This window comes from Chanodichthys erythropterus, chromosome 13 (assembly GCF_024489055.1).
Source record: "Chanodichthys erythropterus isolate Z2021 chromosome 13, ASM2448905v1, whole genome shotgun sequence".
In the NCBI taxonomy this organism is placed as follows: Eukaryota; Metazoa; Chordata; class Actinopteri; order Cypriniformes; family Xenocyprididae; genus Chanodichthys; species Chanodichthys erythropterus.
The window spans coordinates 48,839,630-48,859,568 of NC_090233.1; the positions used below are offsets into that span (position 1 = coordinate 48,839,630).

Below are 19,939 nucleotides of genomic sequence, written 5' to 3' on the forward strand. Positions count from 1 at the left end.
GAACGTGAACATGAGGCGAGATTGTGTCGGGTCGGCAAAGCTCAACTTGCAAGTGCTGTTTTCTGATGTAGACGTGCCAGAGGGGGTTAGTGCACGCCTCAAACACACCACTACAAGTCAATTAACCATCGTAAGGACTTAGAAAACTATTAATGAAGGTAAAAAAAGTTTTTTTTTTTTTGATAGTATAGAATTAAAACTCTGCTCCAAAGTGTCCTTGTGTCTTTTTCTAGCGACTCTTAGCATGCCACTGAGTTCTTTTTGTACAAACCCGATTCCAAAAAAGTTGGGACACTGTACAAATTGTGAATAAAAAGGAATGCAATAATTTACAAATCTCATAAACTTATATTTTATTCACAATAGAATATAGATAACATATCAAATGTTGAAAGTGAGACATTTTGAAATGTCATGCCAAATATTGGCTCATTTTGGATTTCATGAGAGCTACACATTCCAAAAAAGTTGGGACAGGTAGCAATAAGAGGCCGGAAAAGGTAAATGTACATATAAGGAACAGCTGGAGGACCAATTTGCAACTTATTAGGTCAATTGGCAACATGATTGGGTATAAAAAGAGCCTCTCAGAGTGGAAGTGTCTCTCAGAAGTCAAGATGGGCAGAGGATCACCAATTCCCCCAATGCTGCGGCGAAAAATAGTGGAGCAATATCAGAAAGGAGTTTCTCAGAGAAAAATTACAAAGAGTTTGAAGTTATCATCATCTACAGTGCATAATATCATCCAAAGATTCAGAGAATCTGGAACAATCTCTGTGCGTAAGGGTCAAGGCCGGAAAACCATACTGGATGCCCGTGATCTTCGGGCCCTTAGACGGCACTGCATCACATACAGGAATGCTACTGTAATGGAAATCCCAACATGGGCTCAGGAATACTTCCAGAAAACATTGTCGGTGAACACAATCCACCATGCCATTCGCATTTGCCGGCTAAAACTCTATAGGTCAAAAGAGAAGCCATATCTAAACATGATCCAAAAGCGCAGGTGTTTTCTCTGGGCCAAGGCTCATTTAAAATGGACTGTGGCAAAGTGTAAAACTGTTCTGTGGTCAGACGAATCAAAATTTGAAGTTCTTTTTAGAAAAATTCGGACGTTATGTCATCCGGACTAAAGAGGACAAAGACGACCCAAGTTGTTATCAGCGCTCAGTTCAGAAGCCTGCATCTCTGATGGTATGGGGTTGCATGAGTGCGTGTGGCATGGGCAGCTTACACATCTGGAAAGGCACCATCAATGCTGAAAGGTATATTCAAGTTCTAGAACAACATATGCTCCCATCCAGACATCGTCTCTTTCAGGAAAGACCTTGCATTTTTTATCATGACAATGCCAGACCACACACTGCATCAATTACAACATCATGGCTGCGTAGAAGAAGGATCCGGGTACTGAAATGGCCAGCCTGCAGTCCAGATCTTTCACCCATAGAAAACATTTGGCGCATCATAAAGAGGAAGATGTGACAAAGAAGACCGAAGACAGTTGAGCAACTAGAAGCCTGTATTAGACAAGAATGGGACAACATTCCTATTATTGATCATAGCCAGGAAGCATTAATTCTAGCTTACACTGATTAAAATCACCCATAATAAAAACAGGGGTGCATGGTGTTCTTTGCCCAAATGGCAACATTAAAAGACTTTTGGGATAAATAAGCAGAAAATAAATATGTAAAGAATAATTTACCGATAAAACTACCTAATTTAACTACAGAAACTAAAATAAAAAAAATAAATCAATCTTAAATAGTAATTAAAAAACTAATATAATAAAATGATAAATACTAAACATTAAACTAATATTAAAATATACAAATGTTTTTACCTTTAATTTAAAAAAAAAAAAATCTAACTTTTCATTGAAGTAAAATAATTGAAAAGAATGAGGAAAATCTCTATGGAATAAATGTTTTTTTCTAATACACAATGCAAAGATGCTGCAAGATCAAAAAGATAAACAATGCAGATTTATTTTTACAGCCACCTATGATCATATTTACCAAGGGGGTAATTCTGAGCATGACTGTACGTTCATAGTTCTTATGCAGTACATCAATGAAAACCTCTCATTCACGTCACCTTGACTTACGCCAAACCCCCGGCGCCACGGACACTCTCTAAGGCAGTGAAATTGCTTTTAAAGAGCAAAGAGTCCCTGGTGTTCCTCTGAGGGTGGATGTACAGGGTCATAAACATGCCTGCAGAGTTGATCTTGGCATCGTCCATAGCAAGTGCAGAGGTAAGTATCACTGAACTAAGCCTGGAGCTAAAAAATCATCAATGGAATAGGAAAAGCATTGCATTTTGAAGAGCCATTGAGTTTAAGCGACACTATGGATAAAACTCTGACATCAGCGCTGTTACAAAACCTAGTGAGCTGAGGGTTTCAGTATAACATACTAAGACATCTAAATTTTAGGTTAATCACATGATCTACTGAACAACTTCAGTAAAATATCATATAAGTAATCCAACAACATCAAAAGTAAAAGATGGCAGATTGAAGTGACAGAAATTAAATTTTGCCATCACAAGAAAATGTATTTAAAATATATAAAATGTACTTTTCAAACACTGGCAAAACAATGACAAAATTCATATTTAGAAGATATAAGCGTTCAAAACTCATTTCCGCCAATGTGGATCAACGATTTTGATGACATCACACTGCATTTCAGCATCTCATCAGATTTCTCATCAAATGCTCTCTAGAATCTAAAGGGTCCCTCTTGAGCAAACTTCTCTGAGCAATTTTTTTTTTCTTTATCAGCAGTTTCTCAGCATGAGAATGTCCAAATTTATTTTTTAATTGAAAAAGTTTCCTTTTAAACAATACCAACCTTTTGACTCTCCTTGATATAGTTTTGGAGTTACGAGTCTTTAAATTTTTGTGTCACTCAGAAGAAGAAAAAAACTCTGAAAATACCCTCAGGGCTTAAGGGGTCAATAATGCTGCACGTTCCAAGGCACTTCAGTGGGCCTTTACGACTGGAACACACCACATGACTTGTAAAATCTAAGCAGATTTTAAAACAGTAGGCATCATGCACTTGCTGAATTTGTAAATGGTTACAGAGAAAAAGTGGGCATCATACACTAAACAAATCTTACTGCTAGTAGACGCATGACAGATGAAACCAACATGGATGTGCAGGAGATAACCACAGTTGATGCAGTGACTCAGTCGCAAAAGAAAAAAAAAAAAATGAGCCAAGTGCATTTGGATGTGGTAGAGGGGCCAGTATGGACCTCACAGTTTTTTTTTTTTATCTATGCTGACGAGTCGAATATTGAGGCTATTGTTATGTATGAAATGACACTACGATATGCAAAATCGACTCAAAAACATGTTGGAATCATAGTCTAAAGCTAAAAAAAAAAAAAAAAATCAATGTTCCCATCATATACTAAGTGATTTTCTGTGAAATCTGCCAACTCCGACTGCCCAAAACCTGGTGCAAACTTTCAGCAACTATTGTTGACTTGTGGCAAAAATCTGAGTAAAAGTCGTGGCATTGGGCAGCAGACCGCGAGGCCAATCAACCGGTTTTGAACTCCACTGAGCGGTGGCCAAAATCAAGTGGAAAATAAGTTTCTAGTACTCTGAAGGTCATATTGTTCATTGAAAGAAAATGCAGGAAATTATTCATCTGCTATTTTCATGATGAACACTTCCTAAGAGCATCATTTCTCTCCATATTTCAAACATCTGTTAATTTATGGGAAATGATCATCTGGCCACAGACATGAAGAATAAGAGGATCCAACTGCAAGTGCCAAAAGACACGCGTTCAGATATTCTGTTTTTAACCAGTAAAACACTCTAAAGCTTCTGTATGTTGCTGGAATAAAAGAAAATCGCTGGATATCGGAGCTGTGAGACAGTGGTGACACATTGAGCTGATCTGGCTTTAAACATTTCCTGATGCCATTTCTTGTTTTCTACTACAAATGGTGGCAAAAAACAAAAATACACTGGATTAAAAAAGCCCTGAACAATCAAGACCATGCGAGGGAAAAAAAAATGTGTGTGTTTTTCAGTGTTTTCGGGTTCTCTGCTGACAACACTTCAGTTAACAGTTCAAATGTTGTCATGATCATCTTGATCGATAGTGGCAGAAAGAACAGCATGATCAGCCATCCATTACTAAACTAGTCATCATGAAGCGGTCAAAGGTCCAAAATGGAGACTCGCCATTGCAAATGGCATGACTTTTTTTAGGAATTGCAACATAATGCATGATTTAATATTTAATACAAACATGATTTAATTTAATACTGCATAAGAACGACAGTCTGACCCTCCCAGTTAGGATTTCATCTGATGCAATGCAGACAAATAAAATCCAAGAAATACAAATGGTCTAACAAAACAAAAACAGATTTAAAGAAAAAAAAAAAAAAAAAAAAGTTTTAATGTTGTTTATATGTCTATGTGGTGTTTTTAACATGATTTAAGACAAACCATGTGCAATTTCATCAGTTTGCCAACACCATTGCTGAGTATTTTCTCCTTAAAATTGCAGTGAAATAAAGACCGACCTGGTTCTCTACGTCACAAATATGTTGCAACCAATTCTGTGTCTCAAAAGTAGCCAGGTTATCCCGGTATATTTTTTTTTGTTGACATGAAAAATTGGGTACATTTAGCAATATAGCATGTGAATTATGTATATGATGTATATTACAATGTTATGATGAACTATATGTCTTTCTCCAATGATGTTCTGAGTTGTTCAAAGCATTTCTAAGAATGCTAATTTTTAGAAGGCAGCGGTCTGACTCTGAGCAGGGACACTGACTCTAAATACAGCTGGAAAAAAAAAAAGTGGTAATAAAGAATAAAATAAGGTAATAAAAACATAACAGTTCATTATGTAAGGTCTTTATGTACCGCTGAAAACATAGTTATGTATATTATATTGCATTTCTGTCAATATATCCTTCCAAATTTCACACACTGCACCTTTAAAGTGTATGATTTAATGCGACACTCACCTGAACACAGAGACTTCAATACTCGATACACAATACGCAATGACTGTAACATTCAATAGTTCATTTTTGAGTGTGAATGTGTTAATGGGTAGAAAATTAACTCCAGATGTCACACACAATCACAAGTTACTAAACCAAACAACAAAGGCAATGATGAAACAAAATACTGTAAATACAGCTGGGAAAATACAACCCTAACCTTAATTAATCATGCCCCAGTGCATGATGGGAGCACCAGTATCAGAAAAGTTGAGTAGGTTTTACTTAATTTTATATAGAAAATTTAATTGTATCTAGAAATTACAGTTATTTTTATCAGCAACATTTTATTAGCGGTTTGATAACTTAGTCAAGCCAAAGGCTAATTATATCAGTTACCGTTATATTGTAGAGATCGATACATAAAACGCATTTCCATTCTGACACATCGACTTGTAGACGAGAATATGAAGCAAACTGTTTTCAACATTAATAATAATCAGAAATATTTCTTAAGCAGCAATATAGCATATTAGAAAGATTTCTGAAGGATCATGTGACACTGAAGACTGGAGTAATGATGCTGAAAATTCAGCTTGCATCACTGAAATAAATTACATTTTATAACATAATATTTTGCAATATTACTGTTTTACTGTATTTTTGATCATAAGAGACTTCTTTAAAAAAAAAAAAAATATTGACTACAAGCTTCTGAACGGTAATTTTTTTAAACAGTGGCTACTTTAAAAGTTATGACTAATGTTTTCTGCAATCTACACTTATTGAAAATCATACAGTGTACAGTAGGATGAGAGAAGTGTTATGTTTGGAGTCCATGTCTCTTTCCACAAAGTTAAAATTCTAAAGAGTAATTTTCCATTTTTGAGTGGAGCATGCTTTGAGTGGAACGGTTGTTAAAAAGCATCAGTTTCAAAGTGAGCAGGGAAAAATTATTACAGAACTAAGTGGGCAAAGTGCAGAAAACATAATTACCATGATATATGAGCAACACGTTTTATAATTCAGATATTATGATTAAGCAGCCAAAGGTTTGAGGTCTATGATGAGTTTGGCTTTATCTCGTGGGGACAAAACTATCCTTAAAAGTGAGCCAAATCTGACCAAACCTCCTCTTTGAGGACAGCCTCAGATTCATTAAGTAAAGTAAATAAATAAATTGTCATTCAGACAGCTTGTCAAACATGTGTAAATGTTAAGTGTGTCTTACCGCCCATGTCTTGCTCAATCTAAAGATGGGAGCGCTTTGCAGTGCCGACACCACCGACACCATAGAATGAAGGTTATTCAGCTCTAGAAGTTTCTGCAGACATATAAAGTGAGTGTGAATTGCTAGATAGTTCAGAGAACTCAATGCACAAAGCACAAAAAGGGTGTTTAAAGCACATGAGGGAGAGTCAAAGAGTACATTTATATACAGTAGCAACCACTTCCATTTTACTGATTGCATTTTATTTGATCATGTTTTGCTATTAAATGTATCTAATGAAAGGTTCTCACTTCTTAAAAAGTTGGGTTGCAATTTGTAAGAAAATCCACATGCACTTCTAATGAAGCAGGCATGTACTACTGTCTGTTTGTTAGGTTAGATGATGTCACAGCTACCGCCCACACTCAAAACTCCCTTTATTGCTCTCTGATTGGACGTTGTCCACTAAAAGACAGTGACTTTCAGTAAGATACAGACCTGCTTTCATCATTACTCCCACAATGAAGCCCCAACAAATGATGGAAAACTGCTTTGTGCTCACTTCAGCAAATTTGGCACAAACTCCATGACACATGATGAGTACAATTTGAGTGTCTTTTGTTCTGTCAGCAAATGTTCCTCTGAGATTTAGTCATGAGATGTCTGATGGATGGCTCACATGTCCTGATATTTGACGTGGCTTGTTTTTATGAGTTTACTTTCTTTTTAGAGCCAGATTCTCTGGATGAAAATTCAAAGGGTTGGCAAACATTTTCCATTTTGGTCTGAGTATTTATCAGACCATTGTAAGTTTAACATGAAAAACAAAACCAAACTCTTTATACTGTGTGTTTAGTTGCATTAATGAAGTGTGCAAATGCTGCAGTTTTCTAAAAAAAAAAACATAATAATAACAACATATACTATATATACACTGAATGTTAGTATATACTAACATATACTGTAATTAAAAGAAAGTACTTATTAAGCATTGAGAAAATTGTACACATCACCAATAAAAATTATACTAACATGCGATTTTCAAATCAGGAAAATGAGAATGAACATTTAACACTTAAATGCATGAATGTTTCGCCAATCATTATTACATATTATCATTACTATATCTAACACGGATGGATCTCTACCTGTCGCGATAATATAAAACTCTCCTGATATTAGAGTAACAATTACAGAAGTATAAAATAAAGCTTATTTTGTTACCTTTTGGTAACTTGGAAGTGTTCAGTTTGAGCAGATGTTTTATTCTATCATCACTGTCCTCATCAGACCTCATGTCCTGGTACATTCAGCATCTGGCTCATATTTGTGATCTCAAACATATTCTCAAAACTATCATTTTCAACATCTTCAAAATCAATATTTTGATCACTGACAGCTTCTTCACCAGACCCACCATCAAGTGACAAAGACAATAATATTTGACTGAGTTCAGTACTTGCTCTGCAGTAAATCACTGAGCCATTTCAAGTTTTGCTGATGATACTTCCTATTCTTTTGTTTTCTGCCTGCGGTTATTGTGTATCAGAAATTGACACCTTGTGGAATAAAGGGGAACTGCACTTATTCAGGTATCAAAGATTTAAATATTGATGTGCAGAAAAAATATACTTACACTGTTACACACCTCGGGTCGTTACCGACCCTAAACAATTTTTCCAAAGATGCATGAGAAAACAGGCATTCTTTTATAAATGTATTTCTTTTTTTCTTGTTATATTGTTTAAAATGCATTAATTGAGGAGTACTAAGAAGGTTGATGTCTAAGCAAATGAGGAAGAGGTATGCGTTTGAGTGGCCATGTTTCAGAAACTATGGCCAGAACAAGTATGGATATGAACTGCAGATCATTAAATGTAAATCTGAGTACTGTTGCATAGAAAGTGGGTCTCAAACAATCAGAGTGGCATATAAAAATGACTGCTGCTAGTTCATTAGCCCTGACGTAGCATTTATATAGTATGACTAGAGGTTTCCAAACCATATGTAAATCTGAAGAATTAACAGCACTAATCAAAAAAAAAAAATTAAAAAAAAATAAGTGTGTGTGTGTGTGTGTGTGTGTGTGTGTGTGTGTGTGTGTGTGTGTGTGTGTGTGTGTGTGTGTGCATGATGGGAAATGTAGTTGTTGTGAATAACACATGTTTATACACATATCCTTGAATAAATTTGACATTTGGTGTTTATTCATGGTTTTCAGTCACATGACTGCCACGAAGGCCTGGAGGGCAAAACATGCATAGAACTGCATTACAGACCTGTCAATTTTCCATCTCAAAAGAAGAAAATCAAAAACATGTGAACAAAATACAAGTTTTGGGCACTTGTGATACATATCCAGCACCTGCTGCAGTATTTCAACCACTAAAAACAGCGGGACGTTCTAAAACGGTTAACGTGAAAAACACTTAAAGTCCCTTAATGTACTAAAACAGCGTTATTAAAAGATCAATTTCAGTATACACCTTATAGAAGATGCATACTATATACAGATGAGCAGATGAACCCAGAATATGAATGCAACACATTTTCTTTATAATGGTTTTCTTTGGAAAAACTGCATTGTGTTTATATCTGCTCACCTGTATATAGTATGCATCATCAATAAGGTGTATACTGAAATTGGTCTTTTAATATCACTGTCTTACTACATTAGTACTTAGTACAATCCTGGTAAATAAAAATGACTGGAAGGCAATGGAGGAAAGCATTGTTTAGCCCTCCATGTGGGCGTTCCCATAAAAGTGTGATGTCACGTAAAAACTATGAATTGTGATCATCATAAACACAGAATGATGTCTTGGCAATAGATTTTGGTGCATTAGTGATCTTTTCTATTCTAATAGTACTACTTTTTCTTATTGATACAATAAAAGTATTGAAAAAAAAAAAAAAATGTTCTTGATCATACCTTTGCGATCTTGACAAAGTGGCTCAGGATCTCAGCACGGATCTTCAGGGTTTGAGCGGTGAGGATTTCCCGTACCAACCAGAAGCTCACCTGCAGAGATGGGAAAAACAGTGATGCCAGGGAAGTTTGATTTGTTGACTGTTACTGAGAAGTTGGGATGTCCCGATCAAGTTTTTTTGTTACCCCGATCTGATGAGAGTCATTGAATATTGACTATTGAATATCTGCTGATTTCTAGTCCCGATCAGATACTTGTAGCTTTCTACTGCTTGGTGCACACTTCAAGTACATTAAAGTTATTAAAGTTACCCTAGAACCAGTTTTTTGAAAGATGTAATAAGTCTAAGGTGTCCCCTGAATGTGCCTGTGAAGTTTCAGTTAAAAATACCCCATTGATTTTTTTAAATGAATTTTTTAACTGCCTATTTTGGGGCAAGTTCTCGACGATAATACAGTGCATTTACAAAGTTCACACAGCTAATATAACCCTCAAATGGATCTTTACAAGATGTTCGTCATGCATACTGCATGCATGCATCTGATCATGTGAGTATAGTATTTATTTGGATGTTTACATTTGATTCTGAATGAGTTTGATAGTGCTCCGTGGCTAAAGCTAACATTACACACTGTTGGAGAGATTTATAAAGAATGAAGTTGTGTTTATGAATTATACAGACTGCAAGTGTTTAATAATGAAAATAGCGACGGCTCTCTTGTCTCCGTGAATACAGTAAGAAACGATGGTAACTTTAACCACATTTAACAGTACATTAGCAACATGCTAACGAAACATTTAGAAAGACAGTTTACAAATATCACTAAAAATATCATGATATCATGGATCATGTCAGTTATTATTGCTCCATCTGCCATTTTTCGCTGTTGTTCTTGCTTGCTTACCTAGTCTGATGATTCAGCTGTGCACAGATCCAGACTTTAATACTGGCTGCCCTTGTCTAATGCCTTGAACATGAGCTGGCATGTGCAAATATTGGGGGCGTACATATTAATTATCCCGACTGTTACGTAACAGTCGGTGTTATGTTGAGATTTGCCTGTTCTTCGGAGGTCTTTTAAACAAATGAGATTTATATAAGGAGGAGGAAACAATGGTGTTTGAGACTCACTGAATATCATTTCCATGTACTTTATTCTTGTTATTCAACTATGCCAAGGTAAATTCAATTTTTGATTCTAGGACACCTTTAAAATCAATCCAATGTATACAGGGCCAAAAAGAGTTTATCAAATTCTGGAAGTTTCCGGTATGCCTAGTTAGACTTTGATTAGCTAGTTCAGGTGTTTTTAATTCAGGATTGGACATGCCTGGGATAGAAATACCAATCAATTAAAAAAAAAAGAAAAGCCCCAATACCGATCCTTGAGATCAGCTCAGGACATCCTGACAGCCTGGTATATAATATGAACACCAGACTCAAAAAGAATGAGAGGGAGAAAAGCAGAGGTCAGCTGAGGTCATGTCATGTCAGGACAGCTCTAGGTCAAGTTTTCATCTGTGGTTTTTGGAACGTGATTTTCTCCATATAGGGAAACTCAACTGGAATAAAACCATATCTCGTGGAAAACCCATTTCTAATAGACAAAAACAAAGTGCTGGAATGACTGAGATGGAGGAAAAGCTGTTATGTAATGACTGAAAAATGAGACACTGCAGTCTGATTATAATTGAACAGGCAAACACAGAACGCCGGCCGCACAGACTTCACTTGGCAGAGACTCCAACGCAAGCAGATGCCAAATAAAAAAAAAAAAAAGACAAAATAACAAAATTAGAAAGCAGATGAAGTCTGAGTGATTCTGACTGTAGTAGAAGTTTAAGATGTCTGCCTCAACATGGCAGGAGTCAGGTAACAAACCTCAACGATTTCCTCAAAAGCAGCCTTGATTTCACACAGAGGAAATCAAACTCAAGAAACTATTTAATGTCTGACAAATAATTTAGGGGAAAAACATCACTGTTGAACCAAGAAGAAACGTGTTTTATTGCATGCACTGAATTGGAATATCTTTATACGCACACACACACACACACGAAAAAAAAAAAAAAAAATTCATAAAACTACATTACAACTGAATACTAAAATTTAATCTAAAAACCCACCCTAGTCCAAAGTCCTAAAACACAAAGTGTGGTTGATAAAAATCTTTGTTTGTTCCTTTGCTGGTTTATCAGAAGAAAAAAGGCTGAATACAGCAAAATCGTTCACAACCAGCAAATGGACAAAGAACTCCCTGAGGAACAGTAAATATATCTGTAAACTAAGAATATACAGACTGAACCATCCAAGCAAATGATGTCTTTTCCATCGACCCTCAGGAAGTCGGCTTCCATAACATGATGGGGATAAAGGGTACATAGTTTCAACATAAATTTGGCCCTTGACTTTGATTCTTTAAAAGAAGACATTAAACAGAGCGAGTATGCCACAGTTTATAATTTTCAAGCTAGAATAGAATATTCAATTTAAGTGTTCTAAAACCTAGTAAACTGCCTTGATGTCTACTCCCTACATTGACAGCATGAGCATCATAACTACAAGTGTGATTTGAAGTGCTCCACATTGACAGCATGAGCATCCTAACTACAACTCCATACAGTGAGTGAGTGATTTGAAGTGCTCTATAGACAGACATGTAAAATAGCCAGACTTCACTACACGTCTTTCCAAATGCAATAGTTGCTTGTAGCCAACACAATGGAAAGAAATTGATAAAAGATGGGTGTACAGTAGATTACTTAAATATCTGTAGTGAAACTAAAAGACTATACATTTACCTAAAATACCAAATACCAAAGATTAACTGTATGAAACTTTTAATGGTATACATTGCTGAGTGGAAACATAATTATAGAATTGGCTCCAGTTTATACTTTGTAAACTGTACTTAAACTTTTAAAATTGTACTTTAAAGGTGCCCTAGAACTTTTTTTAAAAGATGTAATATAAGTCTAAGGTGTCCCCTGAATGGTTCTGTGAAGTTTCAGCTCAATATACCCCATAGATTTATTTTAAATTCATTTTTTAACTGCCTATTTTGGGGCATCATTATAAATGAGCCGATTCAGGGCTACTGGCCCTTTAATTCTCGTGCTCCACAGCCACGGAGCTCGCGCTTGCCTTGAACAGTGCATAAACAAAGTTTACACAGCTAATATAACCCTCAAATGGATCTTTACAAAGTGTTTGTCATGCATGCGGCATGCATGCGTCAGATTATGTGAGTATTGTATACTGTTATATTGGGTTTTTTTTATGTTTGATTCTGAATGAGAAGGCTGTGCTCCGTGGCTAACGGCTAATGCTACACTGTTGGAGAGATTTATAAAGAATGAAGTTGTGTTTATGAATTATACAGACTGCAAGTGTTTAAAAATGAAAATAGCGACGGCTCTCGTCTCCGTGAATACAGTAAGAAACGATGGTAACTTTAACCACATTTAACATTACATTAGTAACATGCTAACGAAACATTTAAAAAGACAAATTACAATTTACAATCGCTAAAAATATCATGTTATCATGGATCATGTCAGTTATTATTGCTCCATCTGCCATTTTTCACTATTATCCTCGCTTGCTTACCTAGTCTGATGATTCACCTGTGCAGATCCAGACGTTAATACTGGCTGCCCTTGTCTAATGCCTTTCATAATGTTGGGAACATGGGCTGGCATATGCAAATATTGGGGGAGTACATATTAATTATCCCGACTGTTACGTAACGGTCGGTGTTATGTTGAGATTCGCCTGTTCTTCGGAGGTCTTTTAAACAAATGAGATTTATATAAGAAGGAGGAAACAATTGAGTTTGACACTCAGTGTATGTCATTTCCATGTACTGAACTCTTGTTATTCAACTATGCCAAGATAAATTCAATTTTTAATTCAAGGGCACCTTTAAAATTTTTTTTTTAAAGATTTAAGATTTTATAATGTCTCATTTGTTAACATTATTTAATGCATTTACTAACCTAAACCAATATATTTTTACAGCATTTAACCTTTGTTAATGTTAGATAATAAAAATGTTCATGTAAGCTCAGTCCATTAACTAATGTTAATAGATTAAACTATTGATCTTAAAAAGTATTAGTAAATGCTGAGATTAACATTAATAAATGCTGTAGAAGTTTTGCTCATTGTTACTGTAGTTCATGTTAACAAACGTTAACTAATGTTAACAAATGAAACCTTATTGTAAAGTGTTACTAAAAAATCCAATTTAACTGTACATTTCTGTAAAAAAAAAAAAAAAGATTTTAAAATAATCACTAGGATGTAGTTTGAGCCAGAAACAAGCATTTATTGGCTTATTCAAAGTCATTTAAAAAATGACAAAAATCAATAAGTTACCAAACACTGTAAATTCTGATAAAATTTCCAAACTGTTTCATAAATGTTAACAGACACGTCAGGGTCATCTTTATTAAAATAAATGTGCAATGCTTGACTCAGAGTAATAGAGTTATTATAAAGAAAATGAGCTTCAAAATGTTTGAGTCAAGTTTTCCAGCAATATTGCATGAAATAGGACAGGCGTATCATAGCACGGCAGCTGTGTTAAGTTAAAATGTAAGAACGCTGCTTTACTAGATAAGCCAACTGTGCAATGATGTCATAGCCTATAGCTCATTATCAAATCATTTACACATAAGAGCTCTGGTTGGTATAGAAACCCGTAGAGACACAGGGTGCAGCGCTTACATTTTTTGGCTCGGAGATGACGGTTCTTTTTCCAAAGTGGCTGTAAATTGGGTTTTGCCAAAGCGTAGAGCTGCGACCCCCTTCATGAAAGTGAGCTCATCTAGTTCATTCCTACCCATAATGCCTTCAAAACGGCTCTGAAAGCTTCTGTTCCTGCTCCATAAATAATGAACTGGCAAAGAGCTTTACAATGTTTCTGAGGGCCAGAGTTTCTGCTCTGTTGCCAAGATGATGGACCACAATCACCTGATTTCACTTAAAAAATACAGAGCTGATTTATTACATAGACGCATTCAACTAGATATTTACATTTTGAAGAAAATGCGGCGGGTCCTTGAGCATTCACCACGATGCTAAGGTGATCTGGGTGGTTAAAAAGTGGTTGTAAAGGTGGCTGTTTATCGGCTCAAAAACGCTCACCTCATATCATCTAAACTTATCTTAACAATGAGATTATGTGGTTTTTTCTAATCTATTAACACTGCTTTTACCATTTTTTAAAGGATGGACAAAATTTGTCAAAATTTTGGTTTTATCGAATGACACTTATGACGATAATGACGATATTTAAAAAAAAAAAAATACCAACAGGCTAGTTAGCAAAAGGACAATCAAACATTTTATATTTAGTACAAGTTTTTAAAATATTACAACATTTTCCATGTTTTATAGCGGTTGTACCAAATGACCTGATGTTTCGGGACATGCGTACAAGCAAGTGAAAACATGAATTTTTCAAATAGTTAAGAAAGAGTTAGTTACTTTGCTTCATGACTATGTGGTCCTGTGCCGGTGTCTGAATGATGTCACATCATATCACATGATACTGACCCCATGACTTGATCCAAGATGTTCCTTTTATATTAGTTACTCCAAATGACATCAATAAAATTCATTTTTCTGGGCATTCGTTCTCATAACAAAGAAACGACTTCTACAATCTCTCAACCAGTGTTTCAACCACAGAAAGACATCAATAAAACAGCTTGAGAATAACATCTCACATAGCATTACATTTACCTCAAGCAAGTCATTTAGTGTCCACAGCATGTTAGATCACTAGAGAAATGAACTCTAGACAGGAGCATTTCACTAAATATATGCACTATATTATCTTGTATATTTATTATATTTACTTAACCTGTTAGTAATGTCTTAATTATTTAATATATGTTTAAATACGTGTTGATTATTATATCTAAAAAATAATTAGCAACTGAATGTAATAGTTTGGGGTCTGTTGTTAATTGTAACCTTTAATATTATAATAATGTGCAAGAAAGTGCTCCCTGTATATGCCAATAGATGGCGGTAAATGTCTTAATGAGTAAGTCATTGGGTCATTCATTCATTCGACTTCTTATTATGATAATGCTTAACTGTATCATGATATAAATATGAGACTAAAACTCACACAGGGGCATATTTGCCCTGATATGTTGAATTTTAAAGGCATTCTAACTGCATAGTATAGGACTCCTAATACGAGAACTGTGCGCAATTTAGAGAATCAAACGACAGGCACTGTTTAAAGCAAGACACAATCTTGGGTGGCCAAGAAATGCGTTTCAAAGCCACTCCATCTTTCCGAAGGTCTGGAAGCCCGCTCATCATGTTCAACTTAATGATGTCATAAAACCAAAGACATCGGCAGCCAAGATAGAAGGAATTCTGCGAGATCGACTTTGAGGAGAACTGTGCACGCTAAGACAGTTTGAAAAGGGAAAATTTGCAGAGGGGAACTTGATGCTTTTATGTAATTTCCACACACTCCTGGCTAAGAAACTAGAACAAATCCTCTCATTAAACATATGCCATAAATGTAAAATTGGGTCATCAAATGTCTGCTTTGCACTTTTATAGCACTTTCACAGAATTGTGAATATATAAAATTGGGACACACCAGTCAATCTAATTATGTTTCAGATTTAAAATCTAATTAATTCCTGGCTGAAACTTCATAAATAAGAACTGGAAGCGCCACAAATTTAGTTAAGATTAATTTATGGCCAAAGGCTTTTAAATTAGCTTGAAAACCAAACTTCCTTCTGGTTTTATAATTAATGGCTCCTTGACTATTTAATCCAACTGCATCACCAAGTTTGAATAACAAACAACATTTAAATCATCAAAATTTATTCCATGAAAAAAAATGTTCCTCCAAAGCTTGCAAGGCAAGTTTTACTACTACAGTTAAAGTACTTGGAGAACAAAACACACAAACAAACAAATAAAAATGAGCTTATTGGCAAAAATATAGTAAAGAAATGGGTGAAGACACATGACGTCAACTCGTATTAACTTTAATAAACTTTATATTATAGTGTGTCGAAGTTACATTTACCTGACACATTTTAATACAGTTAATAAAAACAATTATTAAATGCAAAACAACTTGGACAGTGGTGTGAATATATTTCCTCACGTGTGTTTGGAAGAAGGTTGATTTTCACTGTTGGTTGGATTTGGTGGAGTGATAATTTGTGGTGCATGTGCTCTATGTCAACAACATGTGACAAGTTGAATGTTGTCTAATATAAGAGTACGCAATGCATAGAATAAGCTTGGCAAACCACGCATCTATATTTTCCCTTAAACATGAGCAGAATCTCAATCTTGAGGAGGAAAGAAACACCAGGCTGGATATTTGCCCATGTGAGAATGAGATCTGTTAACAGTATTTCCAGCACATATTTAAGTTTCGGGCCATTACGGGCCATAATGGTTTTGTGGCACAGTTCATAGTTCACTGGCATTATATCAACTACCGCCCAGCCAAAAATACACTTTATATCCACGAAATTCAAGCGCTGTGAACTTTATCAGCACACGCTTCACATCTGGAAAACTAAATACATATATAAATGAATAAGTGAAGCATTTGACAGGGGTAAAAACAACTAGGGATGAATAAAATCTCCATCTGATCATTATCAGTCAGTATCAGAGTTTTTTTTTTTATGATTATTATGCTCTTCAGTCTAATACTGGGCCATGAAGCTGATTTAATTGATTTCTGTCATGACAACATCATGTGTTTGGCATGGTAAGGGATATTACAATGTTGATATGTTGTACGGGACTTGCAACTGCAATTTCATACACGATGAGCAAGTAAGACATGTTGCTGCTGTACAGTACACTATAGCTGCATGAATGACCTGTAACACCTCTATACAGGTGGAGCTGGGGAAGGTGGAGGGTTTCTGAAAGCACGCTGCAACTGCTACAACCGGGGTTGCCAGGGGTCTGATTTATAAAACTATGCGTAGGATCCCTACTAAAAGTGTACGTACGCGCAAAAGCTAGATTCTGCGTACGCACAAAAAAAAAAAAAATCAGATTTATAAAACCATGTGTACGCCAGAACCTGCGTACAAATCCCTTTAAAAATCCCAGTCAGCGGAAGATTGTGCGTACGTGCATCTCCACCCTGTCTCCTCCCCAACATCACCATATATGGAGCTTATGACGCCTAGTTTTACTATGCATAACCTCATCTGCATATCATTTCCATACATACTCCCATCCACGTGACACCATGGTTAGCACCGTCAAAGGTACAAGACATTGGAAAATATTAGAAATGGACTATAAATGCCATTTGTGCCACACATTATATTGATAAAGATCATCCAATATCCTCTTTATGTTTTAGAATAAATATATCAAAATATCCATAAAAACAAAATTGTATAAAATACTTCAGATAAAGGTTTTAGGATAGAGTTGATTCATTCATTTCCACTGGCCAGATAGTATTTTAATAGTTTTAAACAATTCAAATCAAATTTATGCAGTTTTGCTGATGAGGTGAACATATCTTTTAGGAAGTTTATAGGCTATTTTTAGTGGAAACAGATCGGCCTACTTATTTATTGCAGTCTAAATACAATTGTCTGATTCGGCGCGTCACTGACAACGTATTTTAAAAAGAAAACATGCAAATCTTACCGTTTTCCTCAAATTATATCCTTCAAATACAGTGGTAACTGTTTGAAGATCCTTCACACGAACACCTCCTGCAGCTGTAGTTGTACAGTAAGATATCATTGGACCTATTCAAACTGGACATCGGACCGTTTGACCACCGAATCCAGCAGTGTCTTCCATAATATCTAAGTTAAGTGTGCATCACTGATCTTCATTCTCGAAAAAATATTTTGTCATAACATCTGCAGTTTAGTTTAAAGAGGAATTATTGTGCTTCCAGCGCTCCTCGCTGTCATAAAACAGCGTGTCACTGGAAAAGTGATCGAAAGTAGCACATCTACTATCTCAATTCATATCACTTTTGTCTCCAGAATGTGCGTACGCATGGCTCAAAAGTTTGCTTAAAGGTGCGCACATTCTTCCGTCAAGTTTATTTTTATAGATCACAACCTTTGCGCACGCTTTATAAATGAGACCCCAGGTCTGTGCAACAAAAGTAGCCCAATACATTTTTCTCCACTAAATTTGTACCTTTGGTAGGGCTGGGACAATACATTGAATCTTTAAGTTTAAGTGGTGTGTGTAAAGAAACCAGAAGCAAGCAGAGTATGGGTGTTTCTAAAGCACGTAGTGCCATCTGCTGTTAAAAACTAAACTCAGAATAGTTTTGAGAGAGAATCGCGATACATCGGAAAATATCAGAATCGCTCCAAATTCATTGCGAATTGATGTATTATCCCATACCTAATGTCTGGGGGGTGTTTTGGGGGGTGTTGGTGCACCAGAAACATACGTACAGGGGTGAAAAATCAACCAGCGGAATAAAATTTACCCAACAGCTTAAAAGTAACCCAATTCTGCAGGAAAACCGCAGACTTGGCAACAATGGCTACAGTAAATGCTGACTCAGCGAGCTCATTGGCTACTGATACAGCAGGAGCCAATCAGCTGTGCCCTATAGAGAATGATGTGATCGCAAGCAGATTGAGTTCAGGACCTAGCAACCTGTGCCATCTAGAGTTTCATGACAGAACTTTATATTTAAATGATTTGATTTAATGATTTAAAAAGGTACTACAAAGTTATATCTATTTAACTACACATTTTGAATTATTGCATTTTTAGGGGCCAAGCACCAAAGGTGCGGAGGCACCTCTTGTTATTGTTAGATTTCTTCTTAATTATTATTCTTCTTCCGCTCTGGAAGTCTATGGCAGCCCATAGAACCGTATGGTAAAAAGTTGTGAAATTTTGCACACAGTTAGAGGACAGTCTGATCTATGTCCATAGCAAATTTGGAGTCTCTATCTCAATCCCTTTAGCGCCACCAGCTGTCCAAAGTTGTGCTCATGTTTATGTTAATAACTTTTGAACTGTAAGGGCTAGAAACAAAATCGAATCAATTGACGCCCTATGACGTCATTTTCCGTCATGAGAATTTTTTAACTTTGTTATAAGCAAATAATTTTTGTTTGTCCAAAAATTATAAGTTTGATCTCGTTGGATTCGGGGCATCATGCCGAGTCAAAGGATATCCAATTTTTCCATATCGGTGTGATTTACCAAAGCATAAGCGTATCGTTCTGAAACTCGATATGCGTCTTTGGCACCATGCCCTGACAATACTCAAAAAGTTTTGGCACAGCGCCACCTTGTGGTCAAAAGTTATAACAAAATTTACAAAAATGCTAATAACTTTTCACTATATTAACCGATTGTAATGAATCTGTCTCCGTAGATTCCTTGGGTCATGCTGAGAACATAGATATCAAATTTGGCTGAACTTCCTGTCCGCCATATTGTTTTTCTTTAAAAACCTACTTTTTTCGAACTCCTCCTAGACCGTTGCTCCGATTTTCACCAAAATTGAACCATATCATCTTCAGACCATGCCTCCAAAAATTTCAAGTCAATACGTTAAAAACGTTTTCGTACAATGGAACAACGAATTTCAGGCATGATGCAAAAATGACTCTTAAAGCTGTATCTCTGCAATGCTTTGACATATTGACACCAAACTTTGCAAGTGTCATTGTCACCTCACTCTGACCATACCACATTAATTTGGTCACAGCGCCACCTATTGGTCTAAGTGATGAACCAGTAAATCCTCGCTTTTTATCATTTTTCAGC

At 35.8% G+C, this 19,939-nt stretch overlaps 1 protein-coding gene across 3 annotated transcripts in view; it reads right to left on the reverse strand.

Moving 5' to 3' along the window:
• The window catches only part of LOC137034337 (ras-specific guanine nucleotide-releasing factor RalGPS1), a 171,320-nt gene that overhangs the window by 109,230 nt on the left and 42,151 nt on the right, over positions 1 to 19,939 (reverse strand). For all 3 annotated transcript variants that reach the window (XM_067407161.1, XM_067407160.1, XM_067407163.1), the window contains exons 6-7: positions 9,144 to 9,233; positions 6,233 to 6,325 (exon numbers count right to left, since the gene is read on the reverse strand). In XM_067407161.1, coding sequence (XP_067263262.1) covers positions 6,233 to 6,325; positions 9,144 to 9,233 — 183 coding nt within the window. The remainder of the gene's footprint in view (positions 1 to 6,232; positions 6,326 to 9,143; positions 9,234 to 19,939) is intronic.